Source organism: Cheilinus undulatus, linkage group 13 (genome assembly GCF_018320785.1).
Source record: "Cheilinus undulatus linkage group 13, ASM1832078v1, whole genome shotgun sequence".
Taxonomy (NCBI): Eukaryota; Metazoa; Chordata; class Actinopteri; order Labriformes; family Labridae; genus Cheilinus; species Cheilinus undulatus.
The window spans coordinates 37,117,461-37,137,303 of record NC_054877.1 but is presented as its reverse complement, the minus strand read 5'-3'; the positions used below and the strand labels follow the sequence as shown (position 1 = coordinate 37,137,303).

The window sequence follows — 19,843 nt, the reverse complement described above, 5'->3', positions numbered from 1 at the left end:
TCAGTATGGGACTGTCCTGTATGACAACTATCAGGCTGCTGTGAGGAGAGCCACCCACAGTCTGCAGACCCTCCACTCTGCTGCACACACAGGTGAGTCTAAACATTTGAACAGGACTCATTTATGAGAAATTTGAACTGAAAAGTAATAAATAGGAATTCTGGGGATGTCTTTTAAAAGGGTAGTTCATAAAGCAAGTTTGTTTGTAAGCAAAGTTTCTGTATGATTCTTATAAACAGTGATGTGGGACTGCAGCCACCTGTGCCACAGTAATGGAGTCCTTACCATGGATGCTGCTTGTTTCTCCTTTCAGTCACATCGAGCAAAATGCTTTGCCTAATGCTGTGCACTTGATATGTTGATATAGGGGGCTGATATAGGCTGAGTAATATGTAACATCTGATACTTAAAGTGTTCCTTTAATGTGGTTGTGGATTATGTCTGCCTGCTATAGGTCTTACAGGGAATGCAACATTAAGAACCCACTTTTCAACACTTTAGCACATGCATTAGTGTATCCGTAGTATCTACCAACCAACAACATGCAAAATAAGCTAACCAAGTCCTTTGTTCACCTAAAGCTGGCCAAACACTAGACGATTTTTTAATCTGAAACTGTTTAAAAAAAGGTGGGAGACCACAGACCTGAGGACAAATTCAAATGATTTTTCAGCTTATTAGGCTCTGAGACCACTCAAATTTCCAACTGGAGATATGACACTCAGGATATGCCCTAAAGGTCCTCGGGGGAAGCGAATCTTGCCTCAAATTGGACTTAAAATCATGGCCGACTTAAGTCAGAAAAACATCTGTTCCTTGAGATGTTGCAGTGGATGTCATTATAAAATCTCCACCCACAGCCATGGAAGTGCACAGCAGTATTCCCTATGGAAGAGAGGGGCGGGGAGGGAAAAAGCTCATTTGCATTTAAAGAGACACACTGAAAGCAGCCTTTGTTAGAAAGGCTGTTTGTAACTGGTTTATACGGGGTCATAAACCTCCTCTGATGCATGACCCATATGATTTTTGACCAAAGAACAGCATATATGATTTATTTAGACCACAGTGGACATGTGTTCAAAGTTGGAGAGTTAAAAGAGAGAAAAGAAATGGGCAAAGCTTTATTTTAGCAGGCCCTTATTACCTAGTAATAGTATAGTAATAATAGTTATCATCCAGTTATTATGTAAATCATCTTTCTCAAGAATAAGATGGTAATTACCAGATAGTGAGTTGGCATCTCAACAAGAAATAACCCGTAAATATGTTAAGTTAAGGAAGTAATTACCTAGTACTAATATATTAATTATCAAGCAATTCCTTTTATTATTGCAGTTCTCTGGTAATTAAGTGGTGATTTACCCTAACCCTGAACCCCTAACCTTACCCTAACACTTATCTTAACTTTAACCCTTATCCTAACCTCCTAACCAAAATAAATAAATAAATAAATAAACTTAAAAAAATCTAGGAAGGACTGGCTTGAATTTAGTGGGCCAAAATCAAAGAAATAACTTGGGAATTATTAAGAAACCTGTATAGAAAATTATCATCTTTTTTCTAATAAACTACTAATGATATGTCACCATTAATAAAATGTTAAACACCTGCAGTTAAGGCCAAGTCTCTGATATCCATTTACAACAAACATTCAGGATGTTCAGGTGATATGAGGATGTTGCAGTATTGGTGTGTCAAATATGGAAAAAGTTTTTTTTGTTACCACAACTTAACCTCAAGAAAGAAACTTGCATGCATAACTGCCTGCTAATTTTTTAAGGAAAAGCAAAATCTTTTACATCCTCGAGACTTAAACAGACTTTAAAGAGCATGCACATATTTCTACGGTTCATGTTACTGCAGATTTTTAATGATGTCTAAGGGGGGGACAAATAGGAAAGGAGCCACAGGCCAGATCTGAACCCAGGAAAACATCCGCTGTATAGGGATGAACTAACCATAGGCCACCAGTTTGCTAAGGCAGGACTATTCAAGAAAAAATAATATCACAACTTAGTGGGACAGAGTAAATGCATGTTCAGATCCTGCTCTTATCTCTGGATGTTTCCTTTTTGCTCTTTTGCAGACAAATCCAACGGTCATGTTGAAGAGTACCCACATGAGCCGCCACCTGACTTCATCCCTCCTCCTCCTCCTGGACAGACACAAGTTTGAGGTTCATCTTAGTTTTCCTTTCTGATTTAAGGACAAATTTAGCTTTAATCATTCTTTTGCACATGTCAAACCTGCATCTAAATAAAATTTTAGAGATGCCTACATCACTCTGTATTATTCATCCATCCATCATCTACAGTGCTGTGAAAAAATGTCCCCCTTTCTGATGTCTTTCTGTTTTTTTGTTTTTGTTTGTTTGTTTGGTTTTTTTGCATATTGGTCACACATTAATGTTTTAGAACATCAAACTAATTATGTTCTTTCTATAAAATATTAAACTTTTGTCTCATCAGTCCACAGAATATTTTCCCAGAGGTGGTGGGGGTCATCAAAATGTTTTTTGGCAAACATGTGATAACCCTTTGTGTTTTTAGTACACAGTGATTCCTCTGGAACTCTCCCATGATGCCGTTTTTACCCAGTCTCTGTCTTATGGTTGGATCATGAACTCTGACCTTAACAGAGTCAAGTGAGGCCTGCAGGTCTTTAGATGTTGTTCTGGGTTCTTCTGTGACCTCCTGGATGAGTTGTTGATGTGCTCTTGGAGTCATTTTGATAGTCTAACCACTCCTAGGAAGGGTCACCACTGTTCCAAGTTTTCTCAGTTTGTGGATAATGGCTCTCACCATGGTTTGCTGGAGTCCCAGAACCCTAGAAATTGATTTGTAATCCTTCCAGTCTCATAGATGTCAGTGACTTTGTTTCTCATCTGTTCTTGAATTAGACTCATGAAGTGTTGCTTTTTTTCACAGGCCTACACAGGTTTGGATGTCCTTTTCCTTTTGTGAAACAAATCTTTTAAAAACTGCATTTTATCATCATCATTATCTTCCATTAACATTTGTTTGATGATATAAAACATTTACATGTAACATATATGTAAAAAACAGAAGGTATCAGGAAAGGGGTAAATACTTTTTCACAACACTGTATATCACCTGTTTCTCTTTGGGTTCTTGGGCTCCACAAGTTGAAGAAAACGATATATTTCTGATTCATTTTGAAAAACAAAAATTGAGACCCAACTGCAGTCAAGATGGCCGACATGGGCGTTGCTATACATCCAATCCATGCCGGAAGTCCCAAGCAGAAGTTTCTTCTTCGTGTTGGACTCAGCTGCCAGTGTTTGTCAGTCTTTTTCGTGCCTAAGCCTAACCCTTGGTGCTGGATCTTAAATATATCACCTTCCCCACTGGCTTACCCTGAACCCAACCACTCGGGCTTTAATCCCTAAGCCTAACCTTAGATGTACGGACCTCTCTTTAAAAACATTCCATAAACACGTGATCGTTTGAGGAAATGTCAGCCTAGGCATGGAACCACTGAAAACACTGTAGTACATATGCCAAGCCTGTAAGCGGCGCTGTAACGCTGCCACGGAAATGCCCCCAAAGAGAGAAGATTATAAAAAAAACTGCCACAAACTTTCTCCCAGTTGTTCTCCACGATGGATTTTAGGACATCTGGTGTATGCTGTTCTCGGTGGTGGTCAAGGAGCACCAGATTTTGGTGTAGGATAGGAGGTGTATAATAAGCTCAATAGCTCATGCAACACGAACACACCCCTGAAATCTGCCATTGTTGTTTTGGTTGGACATGCGCATGCAGTGCTATTGGGCTATGCTACGTATGACATAATTGTTTTAGGAGAAATGCAGTTGGCTGTCCACACGGAGATGAAACAGTAAGGGTTTACAGATTTGTTCATTCTGGGACCCAGTTTCAAAATGGAGCATTTATGGCCTCCCAAGACACCGCTTCCGTTTAGATGAAATGGAAAAAACTTTTACGTATATTCCTGAATTCAAAGCTAAATCCACAAAGCCAAAGTACCCAGAGAGAACCCACACATACACAGGAAGAACATACATCAAACCAGTAAACTTATTTCTGTGAGATGACAGCCCTAACCACTGCACCGTCATACAGCCCACTGTATATTTTAATTATTCTCTGATATTTAGCAAATTTATTGGCAGTTTGTTCTTGAAAAACTACATTTTCATGACAAACATAAGTCATAAAACCCAGTCTTTTTCATTGTTTCAATGAGCTGTTTATTACAAAAAGACTGTACATAAATTTCATGAACACATCGTATGTACAAACTGAGAGGAGAAGACAAAAATTGGATTCTGTTCCCATGAACATTTAAGTTACTGATTTTTTCATCATTAAGAAAACACACATCAAAGAAAGGCGCGTTGACCTGTGATGCCCTGAAATGCTTGACGTTACGTGGTAAACATTACAAAGTTCTGCACGTCAGTGGTTGTCTCATGGTTTCTCTATGAAAAAAAGTATAAATAAATCCTTTACATACAAACGGCAAGCGAGCCTTTCTCGGCAGTCTCCGACACAAAAACACAAACAAAATGCAAAGCTAGAAATACATTAGGTAGAAAAAGTTGATTTTTCACAAAAAATGACCTCATGATGGAAAAATACAATCAAGAAATGGCATGGGATGTAGTGGCAGATCATTCGCTGTTAAGATACTTTCATGCTTAGAGGTTTAATGAATACTGTTAGTCTGAATCTCTTCTTGAACTCCTCTTTAAGTCTGTATCTTTTTCAAAATAAAAGTCTCCTTCAGTGTTTAAGTGGCTTGTTACAGACACAGTCTGAGATATTTGGTGATATTTGACGGCAGGTTTTCCTTGCTCCAACAATCACGTTGTAAGAACAGGCATCTTATTCTGAAAAGTGATAAAATCAGAATTACAAGAGTACTCTTTTAAGACCTTCAGGTTAAAATCATTCCTGTGTAGCACAGACTTTAATCAAAACATCCTGGATTAAGCTTTAGTACATTACCAATCACTTTCCTTCATTCTACATTCATTAAAAATGCAGAGGCGATTGAAAACGATTACAATCAAATCTGATCAAAAGCTAAAACTTGAATCCCTTGTTACCTTCTTACAGTAATAGAGATGTTGTATTTTGAGGTTGTTGTGTTGGTGATTATGGTTTTTGAGCACCAATGTAAAGCACCACACCAGCAACCACTGAGAGAACAGACGACAAGGAGATAAAGGTTAGTTGGTATTTCTGTTGTGTAAAAACCAAAGCGGTGATCGTAAAGTCATCACAGTTGCTGAAGACGAATCAGTGCACGATGAAAAACAACACATAAAAACACACTAGTTAGTAAGTCCTTCCTCTGCTCCACGTTCAGAAGCAGCAAACATGTCAGAGCTCTGCTACAGTGGCTGGACAGCATCACCAAAACACAGTGATCGAAATGACGACAGAACATAGAAAAATAAATGTTTACACGCAGCCGCTTTAAGTTCAGATGGCACTGTGAGTGATGAAAATTAATATTCAAGTAAAAATGAACAAAACGTAAAAAAAAACATCCAATCTTGGCCTCCACCTCCACTGACGCTGATGGAGAGTCACAGGTGAACACACAAACCGACAAATGTAACTGGACTGGCAGCTTCTCACGTTACAGTTTATATACAAGTCAGAGAACAGAGAAAAGAAACTCCACCAGAAAGAAGAAGCTGTTTTCTTTTTTTTTCCTTGTCTGTACACTTGGTTCACCCTTTTCAACAGCATCTCCACCGACATAGAGCATAGTAAATACACAACTCCACGTTGTTTGTTCCCCTTTTTTAAACATTGTGTGGTTCGGACATCGACGTCATCCGACATTCAGCCGTGTCCTAATGCACTTGTTGATGTTTTGCTTTTTCTATAGACTGTATAGAAGAAATGGACGATTTTCAACCCAAAGATTTTGGAGGAGAGACGTTTCACCTCTTTAGCCTAGTTTATAGATCCCTGTAATAGCTACTGGTTAATGTATTAATGCACACACTGCTTAATTGACTGTTTTACTTAAATTGGTGCCATGATTTACAAAATTAATATTAGTTTCCATTCTAGCTTCACACAATTTGACTTGTTTTAGGAACCTAAGCAGTCGACCCCTGCTAACCATTGGAAACAATTCAGCTTTAAAGGCTTAATATGCAACATTCTGGATAGCAGTATTGCAAAATCAAACCCAAAACAAGCTAAAAAGCTGGAATGGAAATGCAAAGAGATAAAACGAGCCAATTTAATGTCACAAATAAAGTAATATTATTAGTTTGAAAAACTGATTGATCAAATTGTAGGTTTAATTATTGAGTAAGTACAAATTAAGAGATGTTAAACCTGCTGGGTGATTTAAAGTTTTCATGTTTTATTCACAGTATTAAACAACAAGGAGAACATACCTTATGATAGATGTGTTTTTTGTAGACCATTAACAGTAAATTGAAGTTTTTATTCAGTAAACTCACATTACAGCTGCTCAGCAGAAGAGCAGTCGAATTCCCTTATCACTGTGGTTCCTCTTACTCTCTCTTTGACTCTGTGAAATTTTTCACCTGGGTTAAGGAAAAGTAGATATGAAGGGACTTAGGAACTGACTTTTTGGAGTTTTTGAACGGGCTCTTTAAGAAACTGATGACACCGTTGGAAGTTTTGAGGCTGGTGGGAAAAAGGAGCTGAGGAATGAAGGAGGTGTGTCCAAAGAGAGCATTTGTTTTGGTTTAAAATCCACTGAAAGTTGCATAGTAAGCCTTTAAATGTAATTTTACCTAAAATGGGACTATAATCAACATTACTGTCCTATCTAGTTTTACACCACTGGACCTCTTTATGTAAGCAGTGCAGTCGCCCCCCTGCTTTACATAAGGATATTACAGCTTTAAGGCATCTCTTTTGGCTTCACTCTTGAAACAAGAGGCTACGTCCACTTCTTTATACAATCTATAGTTTGTCCTTTTCAGCTTTTTTATAAGGTAAAATGGATATTTTTTAAAAGGAGGGGCAGGATGGTCTGCAGGTCTACAGTGCAAATGAAAGGAGTAGGAGCATTTTATCATCATATAACTGCTACAATGCAAATTGTACACTAGAGCTTGCTTTTAGAAAACACTGGAAATGGTTGCAGATATACAAACAGATTTACCTGGACTTCTTTAACACTACTGTAATTTTTTTTGTAATTTCTTTTGAGGTAAAGTGTGACCTTTAACAGATACCAACAAACACAGATGTTTCAGTGGTAGCAAAAAGGCCGTTACGTCCTCCCTTTGCTCCACAGTGTAAACTAACAGACCCCCTGTTTCAAAGCTTGACGCCCCTCCTTCTTTGTGCAACAGTTTTTTTTTCTATTTTTTTTTTTCAGAGCACAACAAAAACCGTGCAAGCTCAAGCCCCCCCAAAGAAAACAGTTTGTAAATTCACCATGGCACTTCATTCAGAGAGGAAGCTGTATGAACTGCATACTTCTGTCTGTACATCGTCACTCTGTTTAAAACTGCAGGGCTGTTTTGGGTGAGTTTGTTTTTTGTTTTAGTCAGCATAGTGCATGATGGACTCAACGTAGTTTCCTGGGAAGAGTCCGGTGATGCCATTACAGACACCTTCGAACCATCCGTCATCGTTTTTCTTGATGATGTAGATGATGGCTCCTTCCATGAAGGACAGCTCGTCCTCCTTGTCCTTGGTGTAATCATAGATGGCAACAACTGCAAAAAAATAATACCACAAAGAAGTTATCCTCACAGAAATACAGGGAGTAAAGACTGAGAAAAATACCCTGTTATTACTAACCTTTCTCTAAATAAGCCTTGGGGGCCCAGTGGGGGTCTCCATCAGAGTAAGGATCACTATAGTGGACCACTGCGGCCTCTTCTTCCTCGTAGTCCACAGGTGGAGGGGGAGGAGGTGGAGATGGCTCTTCAAACACACCGATGTCTTCTGGGGGAGGTGGAGGAGGGGGGGCTGGACTGTCTGTTACTGATAGAGAAGAAGATTGAGAGGGTCAGGAACTAGAACTGAAGATTATGCGCTTCTGTGCGGTGTGTAATCGCCAGACAGTGAAGGAACAGTGGTGGGTCCAGAGGAAAGACTGTGGTGGTTATGGTGGTAGTGATATTGGTAGCAGTCTTATTTATTTAGTGGCATAGGTGCATGTTTTGATAGCAGAGATTGTTAAGTGTTTTGGGGTCAAGTTGATGATCTTTGTTCTCCAAATCTAATCAGTTCACTCACAAGTCCTGGTGTAGACTTGTGCCAAATTTTGACCAAAAAATTCTAAATGCATTCCCAAAATATTGTGATCACAAGATTTGAGGTCAAAGTGACCATGACCTTGCACCTTCCAGTATATCCTAGGGTCAGACTGGGAATTTGTGCAAAATTTGAAGATAATACCTCAAGATGATCTTGAGATTTCAGGTTTAAAAGCAAATAGATGAACATGTAGCTCAACTACCATGACCCCTTTAGCCAAAAACCTCATTGTTCATCCTTGAGACAGAGTTGACCAGGGTTGGAAATTATTTTTTTCACCTACCTACTACAGCAGCTAGTGGATTCACACATCTACCTCTCACTCACTTGTTTTTACCACCACTTTATTTTAACAAACAGCATAAGGGAATGAGGTAAAGTAAATTAGTGGAAGGCCTATAGTAGTCAAGTTATAGGCTTTTTTTTTAAATAGAAATGTTTCAACTGTACTGGCATGCTCTCTGTCTTGTTCATAAACAGAAACAATATTTTTTTTTTGTTATTTTGAGGTTGGTTAGAGTTCCCATTGCAGTCAGGTCCTCAAGTACAGATCTAACTGCAACTAAACCTGAACTGAGAGGCCAGATAACCAACTCACTGTTATGAGCTTATATTTTTTCTTCTGTCTGCACATGTTAAAGCCCTTTGTAAACCCTTAATTTAAAAGTGCAAAAATAAGGTTATTATATTAGTTGAGTTTTCACAATCATAAAGGTTATACTGGAAAGTGAGTGAGTCATTTTGCTGTCACATATCATAATGCTATTTCCACATGTCCCATGTATAGTGACAGCAGGATGTTTTTAAGAACTATTTCGGTATGTACAGAACAAAATCAGCAAGAGAATAGACATGCAATTTTTTTTCAGACTCAACAAAATTAACACAAACTATTAGTTTCTCACAGTGATGTCAACTATGGGTATGAGGGTTATATTTTCATTTATCTACCTTTTTATGAGCAAAAATGCTGTCCAATTACTTATTTCTTTTTGAGAGTCACCATTTAGACATGCAAACAGTCATCTGTACATTTGTCACTGTGATAAACTATGACAGGAAATGCCACAGCAGGCATGCAGTGACTTTAATGTTCACTAGAGGGCAGCTTAGGGCCCTTTTTTACCCACCTACTATGAACAGCGTTAGTAGTGAGAAGTGTTGACAGTGTTCAGATAAGGATCCTAATGATTGGATAATTCTTTGGTCAGCCATTAATGAAAAGGTGTGATGTAGGCTGTTATTTTACCTTATTCATACTCACTTACTAAGCATGTCTTCACCTGCATTACTAACTTTAGTAACAGGCAAACACAGCAGCACATGCTTTCACATTTGATACCTTTATGTCAGAGAACATGTTCCTCTATTACAACATAAATGTTGTCAGGCTGCATCTATGTGTGAAGGCTAAAGTGAAACACACCCATTATCTAATCTATGTGTTTACACAAGTCTAAAGTGTTAAATGGGTGGATCAGTGTTTGAACCAATGTGTGATTTTAAAACGTTTACCCGTCACTGAAACCATGCTCGTCAGTCTTTAAACCTCATTTCTGCCAGTGAAATGAGCGTCCTTGTGAAGCAACTCTCACAGAGATTAAAGAAAAAGCTCGACCTCTTAATTCACTCTCCTGAATTAAACAAACTGAGATAATGGACCAGACGACTGAATCTAAAGCATTTAATTACAATCTGCTTGTGTGTCTTTTTTCTGCTTGTCTAAGAAGTCACTTTGAATCCTTTTAAACAATCAGAGCTAAAAAAAACTTTAATAGCAGTCTAGAATTTTATTAGTCCTCTCTATCACCCCTTAAAGGTCTGAATAGACACAGCATTTAGTCAGAGTTAAAGTACGAAGTTGGAAAAGGACTTTATCTACCCATATCTGTACGGTCCTGTGTATTTATAAAGTGATAAGATTTAAGAAAGACTCCTTCTTTTATAAACAGAAAGAAAAGTGTTGGTACATTTTCTAACTTTTATTCAAGACTAAAGTGGCAAAATATGAGATGAGCTATTGGTTTACTACTGTGGCCGGTCACATCAACTACTACCTCCTCTCTTTTTCTCATACTTATCTATTTCTGCTGCTGAAATTTTAAAGTGCATCATTTCCTGTGTGCACTACTGAAACGGACCTGTCTGTTTAGAGGAACAAAGGTAAAGCTTTCATGCTAACAATTGGCTGAAAATCTAAAACCTGGACTAATCTGGTCTTTGTCTGGCGGTATGACTCATCGCTCGGTGCGACGGCAGCCTGCGTTACATTTGAGCAGACAAACACAGACAGTTAGATCTCCACGCAGCTGCATCTCTACAGACAGCCGGGTGAAGAATCAGGACACGGCATCAGGTCACATTTTCTCTCTTAATGGACGGAAAATGCAGGCTGCACACTTTCTGTGATGTAATTCATCGCCATGGTAACAGACAGACATCGAATGGGTGTGTGCTACCCTTCAACCCCTAATAAAGTGTAAGAAAAGGTGTGCTGAGTTGAAGCGAGCTTTAGGGGAGAGGAAATGTGAGGCAGCATATGGAGGCTGAGATTTCAGACCATGAAAAAGATGTAATTTGTTTTTATGTAAAAGTGGATAAACAGTGAGCTGATATTTGACAGTGTTATATAGAATATAAACAAAATTATCAGTGCAACCTAATCTTCTATATATCAATAAATGCCTTACATTGTCAGGTACTAGTGGCTTAATAATGGGTATAAATATCTTCTATATATTCAGTGAAATAAGACAAAAAAGACAGTACTTATATAATCTCAGAAATATGACAATACATTTAATAAATCATCACTGAAGAATTAATTTGAATTTAACAGTAAATGTCTAAAATTATTAGTAAAACATAAAAGCTTTTAAATGTCTTCAACTGCCAGTAAATAAAACCTTAAATGTCTGTAACAGTCAGTGAAGATCAACCTTTAATTTGACAATGAATTTCTAAGATTAGTCAAATCTAACCAGAGATTTCACCACAAGATAATAAGAGAAACTTCACCTAAAATTTTTACCGTAAAGGCCTTACAAAACAAGTGTAGTATGACCTAACACTTCATAAAAGGGTTTTACATTATGAGTGAAATGAGACAAAAAATGACTATAAAAATCAGTGAAAGATGACTTTAAATTTCTCTTGAAATAACTAAAATAACTAAAATTCTACTGAAATATGGCCCAAAATGTTTTCATAATTGTCTAAAATTATAAGCAAAGCCTGATGCAGCTGACAGCTGAGAGAAGGATCAGGAGAGAAGGGCAGAACTTTCTTCCAAGTGGGGAGGGCCAACCAAACCTGGGGGCGGAGCTAACTCCCCACATGACATCATGAGGGAAAGATCTGAGAACGGCTTGTTTCATTTTCTGAAAGGTGAAGGAAGGGGGTGGATTTTTCTGGTACTTGAAGGGATTGTGGACAGGCCAGGGGCACATGTTTTTTATTAGAAAAGCCTGAAAAAGTGATTTCTACATAATAAGCCCCCTTTAAATTGCCCAATAAGTGTTTTAAATTCTAAGTATAATGTTATCTCCATATGCCTAAATATGTCTGAATTAATTAGTGAAACATGACTTTAATTTTCACTTTAATATCTAAAATACCTAAGATTGTCAGCCAAAAATTGCCAAAAATCTCTAATGATTTTCTAAAATATTTAGCATGATATAAATGGATTCCACTGTTAATATCTTAGCCATTGAAATATGCTTTAAATTTACCCATAGATGTCTAAATAATCTGAAAAATTACTACCTAAAATGTTACCAAAAATGTCTAAATGAAGCTGTTTAATATATCCAAATAATGCCACTGAACAAAAAATGTCTTAAATTACAAATGAAACATAACTTAGAAATGCCATTTAATATCTCTATCTCTTCATTAAACTGAGGAATATAGTGTAAAATGTTTAGTTATATATGTTTTTAAATGTAATTGTACATTTTTGCAAAAAATAACTACATATGAATGTAGCTGCTTTAAATATTAAGGGCAATGTGATCACAAATACATCACAAATGCTAAGATTTTACAAATTAAAGGGCACATGACATAATTATATCAGTTGCAATCATCTGGTATGATTTTTTTCCCCTAATACTGGCTTCTGAAGCCTCGAGGATGCTGATTGGTTGATCAAACATGTCTTCAACTGTAAAGGAAATTTTTTTAGCTCTTCTCACTCCATGGATATTTAGTGAAAATTGTGAATTTAAGTGAATCTAGGTCAGTTAGAGATTTATGAGGCAGGTAGTTCAGTGCAATAATGACTTTGTCCAGCACCACCTACAGTCTGTATGTGTGGGAGTTAATACGTCTCAGTGGCTGTGGAAATGAAGCATGTGCTTTTTTAGTGAGAGACCACATTATAGGATTTTTGAGAATGCAGTGTAGATGTTTAAATCTGTGCACTTCACTCTCCTCATGCAAGCATGCTTGTCTTAGTATAGTTTCTACTTACTGCTCTCCTGCATTCTGGCCACAAAGCCGGTCAGAGGGATCTGTGGGGTCAGCTGCACCATCGGAGGAGGAGGCGGAGGTGCCACAGACACTGGAGCAGCAACACCCAGAGAAAGGCAGATGAAGCAGCAGAGAGGCAGAGATGGAAAGGTGGACAGAGGAAGACAATAAGGATGGAATTAAGAGGAAATAAAGTGCAGATACGGACGGAGAGAAATAGAGAAAGAAACAGAAAATCAAAAAGCTTGTGAGTGAGCGAAACAGTGCAGGAAGCATTGCTGAGCAACTCATTTACACATTTCCAATCAGGGTTCCTTTGTGCTGCTTTTATCAAGCTGGGCTAAAGAGGCGTTCATCTCATCTCAGAGTAAGAATCCACCTCATCAGCATCTGTTTTAAGTCGAAAGCAAAGGATGTAGCAGGTGAGAGGTTTGTGTTGCAGTGAAAGAGCTGCAAAGCGCTACAAAGACTCAAAAACATGACAGTGGTGAGGTGAAAATACAGACTGAGCTGTAGCATCTGGATCTGGATCTGATCTGACAGGAATTTCATCAAATGCTAAATTGTATGGGCAGGTCTGGATCAGATGTGATATTTAGTTCAATCACACCCTTGTTTAAAGGCTGAGCAGCCATATCATTTCAATCTTCTGCTACTACAGCATGTTTTTTTTCCTGGTCCTATGAAAGGAGATAAGTAAACCCATGTACAGAGAGAAAGTCAGCTGTCCTCACTCTCAGACATGATGTCACATACACTCATGTCGACTCTGACTCATAAATCACATGTAATGGAGAGATGTCTGTACATTCACCGGGCAGTAATATCTTATTATTCCACCCTGCTCTTGCCGCAGAGCTGCATCCATCCACAGCTACACCCTGTGAGATCAATGAGCTCCCTCTTGAGCAGATTTTTGCGCTGTAAAACTTCTCTTACAGTCAACGAATCTCTCACTTTAATGAAATTTCTACAAGGAGGCAACAGAGAGCTCATATGATGTCCCAGTTTGAGTCCCTGGTGGATGCAGCTTTACATTATTGTCTGAGACGAGACAGACAGCCTCCTCCGCCTCTGCACAAGTTTGTCCTTTGAGAGAAGCTATTAGAGGAAAATGGCTCCGAGTGATGCCTGCCAAAATAAATTCTGCTCTTCTGACTGAAAATATGCATATGTCCTGGGTTTCCCCTTGTCTCGCAGCAGTTTCTGCCTGCCTGTCTCCTCCAGCTGACTGAAGTGATAATGTCATAACTCAATTAGAAATGTTAATGAAACTGTGTGCACAGCAGTGCTGAGGTGGGAAGGTTTTAGCAACCCTGACTTCAGTAATTATGGCTCATCGTTCATTTTCATTAGTCTCTGAAAGAGCTGGCTGCTGCATATCTCTCAGACCCAGAGGACAGTTTTTAGCACTTTAACATAATTATGGATTATGGAGAACAAAAACTGACAAGTGCCAAGAATGGACAGTCGAATAATATGAAACAAGCTTCCCCTCTGCTTTATATGAATCTAGCGGCAGCAAAAAAATAAATGAAAATTTTGCTCAAATTTGACGTTGACCCCTCAATCATTCATGAGAGAACACAATTTGAGACACAAACACCTTGAAGATAAATGAATTACTTGAGTTCTGTTGGTAGGCAGGGCCCCCATTAATGTGGGGCTGCTGGGAGGAGACGGAGGGTGCACGGCGATACGTGCCAGTGGCCGACACCATGGATGCCGAGGAGGTGGTGGAGGAGTTGTGACGGGAGATCTGGCGGGAGATGGTGCCAAACTGGGACATGGGTATGGGACCCAAACCAGGACCCTGAGGCACTGAAGCCGAGGATGTGGCCACTGTGGGAGACAAGAAACAAATTAAAGCCTCCACTTCACATGTCACAACAGATTTTTCTTTGAGCTCCTGGAGACACTTCTATTTTGTCTAAACTCTGGCGTCCCCTGTGGTCAGTGTAGCACAACTTGTCTCTTTGCTGATTTTGTCCAGTTTATGTGTAGTAAGTGCCTTCTGCTGAAAATTCAACCTGTGTAAGAGCAAAAACACTGTCTTCTTATTTTGCTATTTTATTGTACTGTTTTGAATTGACTAAGGGTGTAGCTGTAAGAATGCCAAATTTTAGAAAGTCACTGATATGGTTCTCATTCTTGCTCTGGCTCTGTTCTGGATTCTCAGAACCATGGTACTTTCTTGCGATCCAGCCAGAAATCACACTAGTTTAAGCAGCACCAAAAAGGGAGGGCGTTACCAGTAGCTGTAGCTGACTTATAGTTAGCAGCTGACGTTTCCAGTAGCTCAAAGATGGACATGTATCACCACGTCCAGCTCCACGTTTGCCCAAGTCTTTCTTGCTGTCCCGGTATTCCTTCTTCAGTTTCTTGAGTTTATTAACTTTTTAGGACAAGACCCAAGCAGAATGAGGCAGCTTTTAGTTGTCATGGGCCCTACCTCTGGAACAAACTGCCTGAGCTCCTGAGGTGTGCTAAAACAATAAGCTCATTGAAATCAGGGCTCAAAACGTTTCCGTTTACTGTGGCATTTGAGTTAACATTCACATCTTTTGCTGATAACAATTTGCCAGCTCTGCTTTGTTCTGCTTCCTGATTTTAAAGAGTGTTTTTATTACTTCAATCAATAACTTTTACTATTCTCTGACAATCTATATATGTATGGCTGTATGTGTTTACATCTGCACACATAAATTTGTAAAACTGTGGGAACATGTAAAGTACAGCTGCTGAATCAACTGAGAGAAGAGAACTGGGGAACTGCATGCATGTTAGCTTTGTTTGTGGGGGTCTGCATAGGGTTCAGGGCTATGAGACCTATGCCATAGCTTTGACACTGAAGCATAAATCAGGCTCTGGTGCGAGGCTTGCCTTCAGTGTAATTCAGTTTTTAAGTATTGTGGACTTTTACTCACATTAATGGATTTTTGGAGTATTAGGGAAACTGTTTTAACTGGAATATTGACTAGGTGCTAATCATTTGTAATGCTTGGCTACAAGCAGTGACAAAGCACAGCAGCCAGGCCACTCCTTGACCAAGCATGTGAGTAGTTTGGCACTGGACTGACTTCCTTCAACGTCTTGCTTTATTATAATAGCTAAATGTCTCATTTATCTTACGAAAAAGGAAGTAAATAAATGTCTGTTTCTGATGCATGCTTTAATCCACACATTTCCCACAGAAGGGAATTTAGGCATAAATTACCATGAAGAAACTATAAATCTTGTTGTTGATGATCTTATTTACTTTTCTATACAAAGGTGTCAAAACAAATTCCAGTCTGTTTTATAACAGGCTAAAAAATTCTCACAGGGGCCTTAACTATTTCTTATATAAACAGTAATTTTGTGAAAGTATTTGTTAAATTTTACCATAATTTTATGCAGTGTGAAGGATAATAACTTGCTTTCTCAAATACGGCAAACATTTAAACACCGTTATTTGAGTAAACACAACAGGTCCACAGAGAATGTAAAAAACACATTAAAACAGTACAAAACTAAAAGCCTTCCATTTAAAAATACTCATTATCCAACCACTTATCACTTCAACACATCTTTTCTTCACACCCAACTTTTCTAAGTTTCTCATTTTCCTACTAGAAAAAGGCAAATATTTTCCTGCACTGCAGTTTCGTTAATGTTTGTATAATGTCTGTTTATGCAAAAGCTACAAACTGATAAGGAACAATACCTTCAAGATACCTTGACTGCATACCAATAATGTTTATCCACAGATAAAAAGAAAGCACTGAAACCAGGCCCTGATGAAACTAAATGCTGCCTGAGCCCCTCAGATTTACATAAATGTCATCTATGAGTGAAACTTCATTAATATTGCTTACATTTCCTTACATTAGCTAGTATTAGTTTGAACTTCTAAAAATAAAATGTTTGAGTGAATAAAAAAGGAATTTAGACCCAGAGACACACACAGAGATGTTTTGAGGGAAGTAAATATTTATCTCTGTAAACAGCAGTGAGCCCTGCTGTGGACATCTGTGATGAGAGGTAAAGGTTACAGCTGCTGAGACTCACCTTGCCCCATACTGGGTGGGGAGGGGGTGGGGACTGCGAGAGGGACTCCGACTCCACTGCCTCCGCTGTTCTCCCTGCCGCCGCTCCCCCCGCTGCTGCCACTGAGACAGACACAGACAAATCATTACGACGTGGGAGACAATCCTAATTACATGACAGTGTTTGACATCCCATCATTACTTAGTCATTTGTCATTCAGTCTGACAATATTCTTGTCACTATGGCAACACATTCACTGTGAATATGCTGTGTGTTCACAGGAGGATTGGACACAAATCTGGCAGAACACACATTTGTTTTTAACAAAAACAAAACAGGAGCCAAGGCTGGTTTGGGATGTGAGAGGAGGAGAGTTATGCTCAGTTTGAAAAGCTAAGGCTGATGAGCAATCTGAGTTTTTGAGAGAAAAATGTAATAGTCATTATTATTTTTGTTGCTTTAAATTTGATATACATGTTGCCATCAAAATAATGCAAAGGCAGGCTTAATCCAGTTACACATCTATATAAGACTGGTTTGGTATAATTCATGAAATCTCTAAATGGAACAAGTCCCCTTCTTCCTTGGGTTTCAGATAAAAAGTACTTAAACAGCTTTGTGAAAAGCAAAAGTCATACAATTCCCAAGACACCATGTCTGATAGAGCTTTTCATTTAAGTTACATAAATCTGTATTTACATGTGTATCTCATTATGCTTTCTTCTTTATTATGGAGGCCGCAGTGTTCATTGTTTTTCCTCTATTATAAAACTACCTGATAGAAATAAGAATGAAGCTGTCCCACACAGGACAACTGTTTAATCATCAGTAATTTTGTATGAATCCAAATAAAGTAAAAACAAACAAAACAATATAAAGACAGTCAAAAGACAGGACTGCTACAGCTTGAATGATCACAAAACCTACCGTTCATTCATTCTGATTTTAATTATTTAAATGACACAGAGTGCTGCCCTTTTGGTGCAAAAACTAGGGCTGGGAAGGTGCAGACCAATATATCCATTTTCAAGACACTGTTATTGTGATTCTACGAAAGAAAAATCCCTACTTTTAATGATGGATAATTACTGATTTTCATTTAAAGGAAGGATTGATAGTGGAAGGGAAACTCTTGATAAAAAAGGGAAAGCTGTGCACAGCACTGTCTCATTGAACTTGTCTGGGGGGGGGGGGGGGTCGCACCCTCAGGGAAGTTGTCTGACTTTAACCTGAGTGAAAAGGCTTTTGTACTGCAGCTAATCAAATTAACAAGATGTGCTAACAAGAGTATTAATTTATAGGGGTGAGGGGAAAAATCAATACAGCATAGTATTGCAATATTTTCCACAGTGATATATCATATCGTATCCTCCGCCAAGTATCGATTTTTTTCAAACTGATTGCTAACATGAACTGAAGTCTTTGATACTGGATAAATAGTATCAGTTGCTTTTCTGTCCACTTGATGATGCTGTCCAGTGAGGTTGGCAGAGGTGTTGGTCATATGGCAGGAGAAAGTTAGTACAACCAATATGGCAGCATCAGGGAAAGGACATTAGGAATGCATGCAGGGCACAAACAACATGGATATGACACAGGGGGTTTGCAATGAGTGCCGCATGAAAATAAAATACTGCAGTAATGTGATAAAAATGAAGACAAGGCTGATACTAAATCGGCTAAACAGTTGAAAAAATGGTATTGATAGCAATTTATTGCCAAATATGGTATCGCGATACTCTGTGTAATGCAAAATGTTTAAAATTGCAATAATACTGCATTGTGGCATAACTACTTTCTACTAACAAAGAAATAGGCTATTGCAACTTGTGTGATTTGTAAATTGCAGCAGACCATATTGCAATTTAATCTAATTTGCGATTAATTGCCCAGCCCTAATTCACAGCATTAATATAAACATTCCACTTTGAACCAATCAAAATGAGATTTAAATTTTCCATTAATCTATTTGCAACACCCCGCAACCAGCTGTCTGCGACTTGACAAACTGAGTTACAAGTAACATCATCAGATGTTGCTAATCTTTGGTCTGAACTGGGCTTTAGAAGGACTAAGACATAAAATCCACTTAATTTCACAATATGCAAAAATTCTCACTGATAACGATCACACAGTTTTTATTATTAGGGCTCTTTTATTCATATTGGCTGAGAAGGACTTTTTTGTCCTTCTGGGCTGAACTAAATTAAGCAAATGGTATAAAAAGCTTCAAATGTTATATTCATCTATCAAGAAGGTGACAACTTTTAAAAATTCCCACCTGCCTTAACCTCTTAGTTAATAATTTTACAGATCAGAGATTACATTAAATGAGGAGGAATATGATATAAAAAGGTCAGTCAATGAAGTAAGGTCTACAGACGCCCATACAGTTAATGAGAGTGTAAAAATATCTACTCATGAAGTATATACTACTGTCTAGTAATCAGCAGAGAGGGTGTGGTACCTGTGTGTCCGGGGCCTCTGGTTGAGCGAGGCTGTGCGTGCAGGGCTGTGCTGGCTGCCCAGTCGGGCCGGGCTCGTCATGTAGTCGTTGGGCACCACGGGAGGCTTCACTGGCTCCAGGGTCTTGTAAGGAGTGTTACGTCTAGATGCAGCGAAACATCAAAAAGAAAGCACATTAAATCTAATTTCATCTTGAAGCGGTGCTGGAACTGTGTTAAATCAACAGTTCATACAAAGTTTATTAAAATAATCACACACAAACTCACTTATCTATTCTTCTAAATTAAAAAATTACAACTACAACTGCCGGTGCTTACCCTAGGGTACCACGACCAGCCATGGGGGGGCTCGGGGGCTTCTGTGTCGGTGGGTTGGTCCTGGAAATCGTCCCTCCTCGTCCTGCTGCATTGTTCCCATGTTGCTAGAAGAGTGCAAATAAGTTAAAAGGTTTATTATGAATAATATGATTGGCTGATATCAGTGATTCCCTTTAACCATTAAGGCTGAGGAGTAAATTAAACTTATAAAGACTAATCAAAAGGAGAAACAAATGAGAGAGTAAAGAAAGCATCACTGAGTAGGAGTTTGTTATTGGATGTAAATGAGATTCAGT

The 19,843-nt window shown here is 38.5% G+C and overlaps 2 protein-coding genes across 5 annotated transcripts in view; one reads left to right on the top strand and one right to left on the bottom strand.

The window, feature by feature from the left end:
- The window catches only part of LOC121520640 (amyloid beta A4 precursor protein-binding family B member 1-interacting protein-like), a 28,343-nt gene extending 26,064 nt beyond the window's left edge, over positions 1 to 2,279 (top strand). Inside the window, exons 12-13 of the mRNA XM_041804195.1 lie at positions 5 to 92; positions 2,087 to 2,279. Of these exons, the coding sequence (XP_041660129.1) occupies positions 5 to 92; positions 2,087 to 2,175 (177 nt within the window). The 3' untranslated portion in view covers positions 2,176 to 2,279. The remainder of the gene's footprint in view (positions 1 to 4; positions 93 to 2,086) is intronic.
- A 1,320-nt stretch (positions 2,280 to 3,599) lies between these two features.
- LOC121519834 (abl interactor 1-like) overlaps positions 3,600 to 19,843 on the bottom strand; it is a 48,156-nt gene continuing 31,912 nt past the window's right edge. The window contains exons 5-11 of one of the 4 annotated variants that reach the window (XM_041802860.1): positions 19,548 to 19,651; positions 19,232 to 19,372; positions 16,786 to 16,886; positions 14,362 to 14,577; positions 12,737 to 12,826; positions 7,798 to 7,983; positions 3,600 to 7,712 (exon numbers count right to left, since the gene is read on the bottom strand). In XM_041802860.1, coding sequence (XP_041658794.1) covers positions 7,537 to 7,712; positions 7,798 to 7,983; positions 12,737 to 12,826; positions 14,362 to 14,577; positions 16,786 to 16,886; positions 19,232 to 19,372; positions 19,548 to 19,651 — 1,014 coding nt within the window. In that variant the 3' untranslated portion in view covers positions 3,600 to 7,536. The remainder of the gene's footprint in view (positions 7,713 to 7,797; positions 7,984 to 12,736; positions 12,827 to 14,361; positions 14,578 to 16,785; positions 16,887 to 19,231; positions 19,373 to 19,547; positions 19,652 to 19,843) is intronic. The other 3 variants (XM_041802861.1, XM_041802862.1, XM_041802863.1) reach the window with 3 other exon arrangements.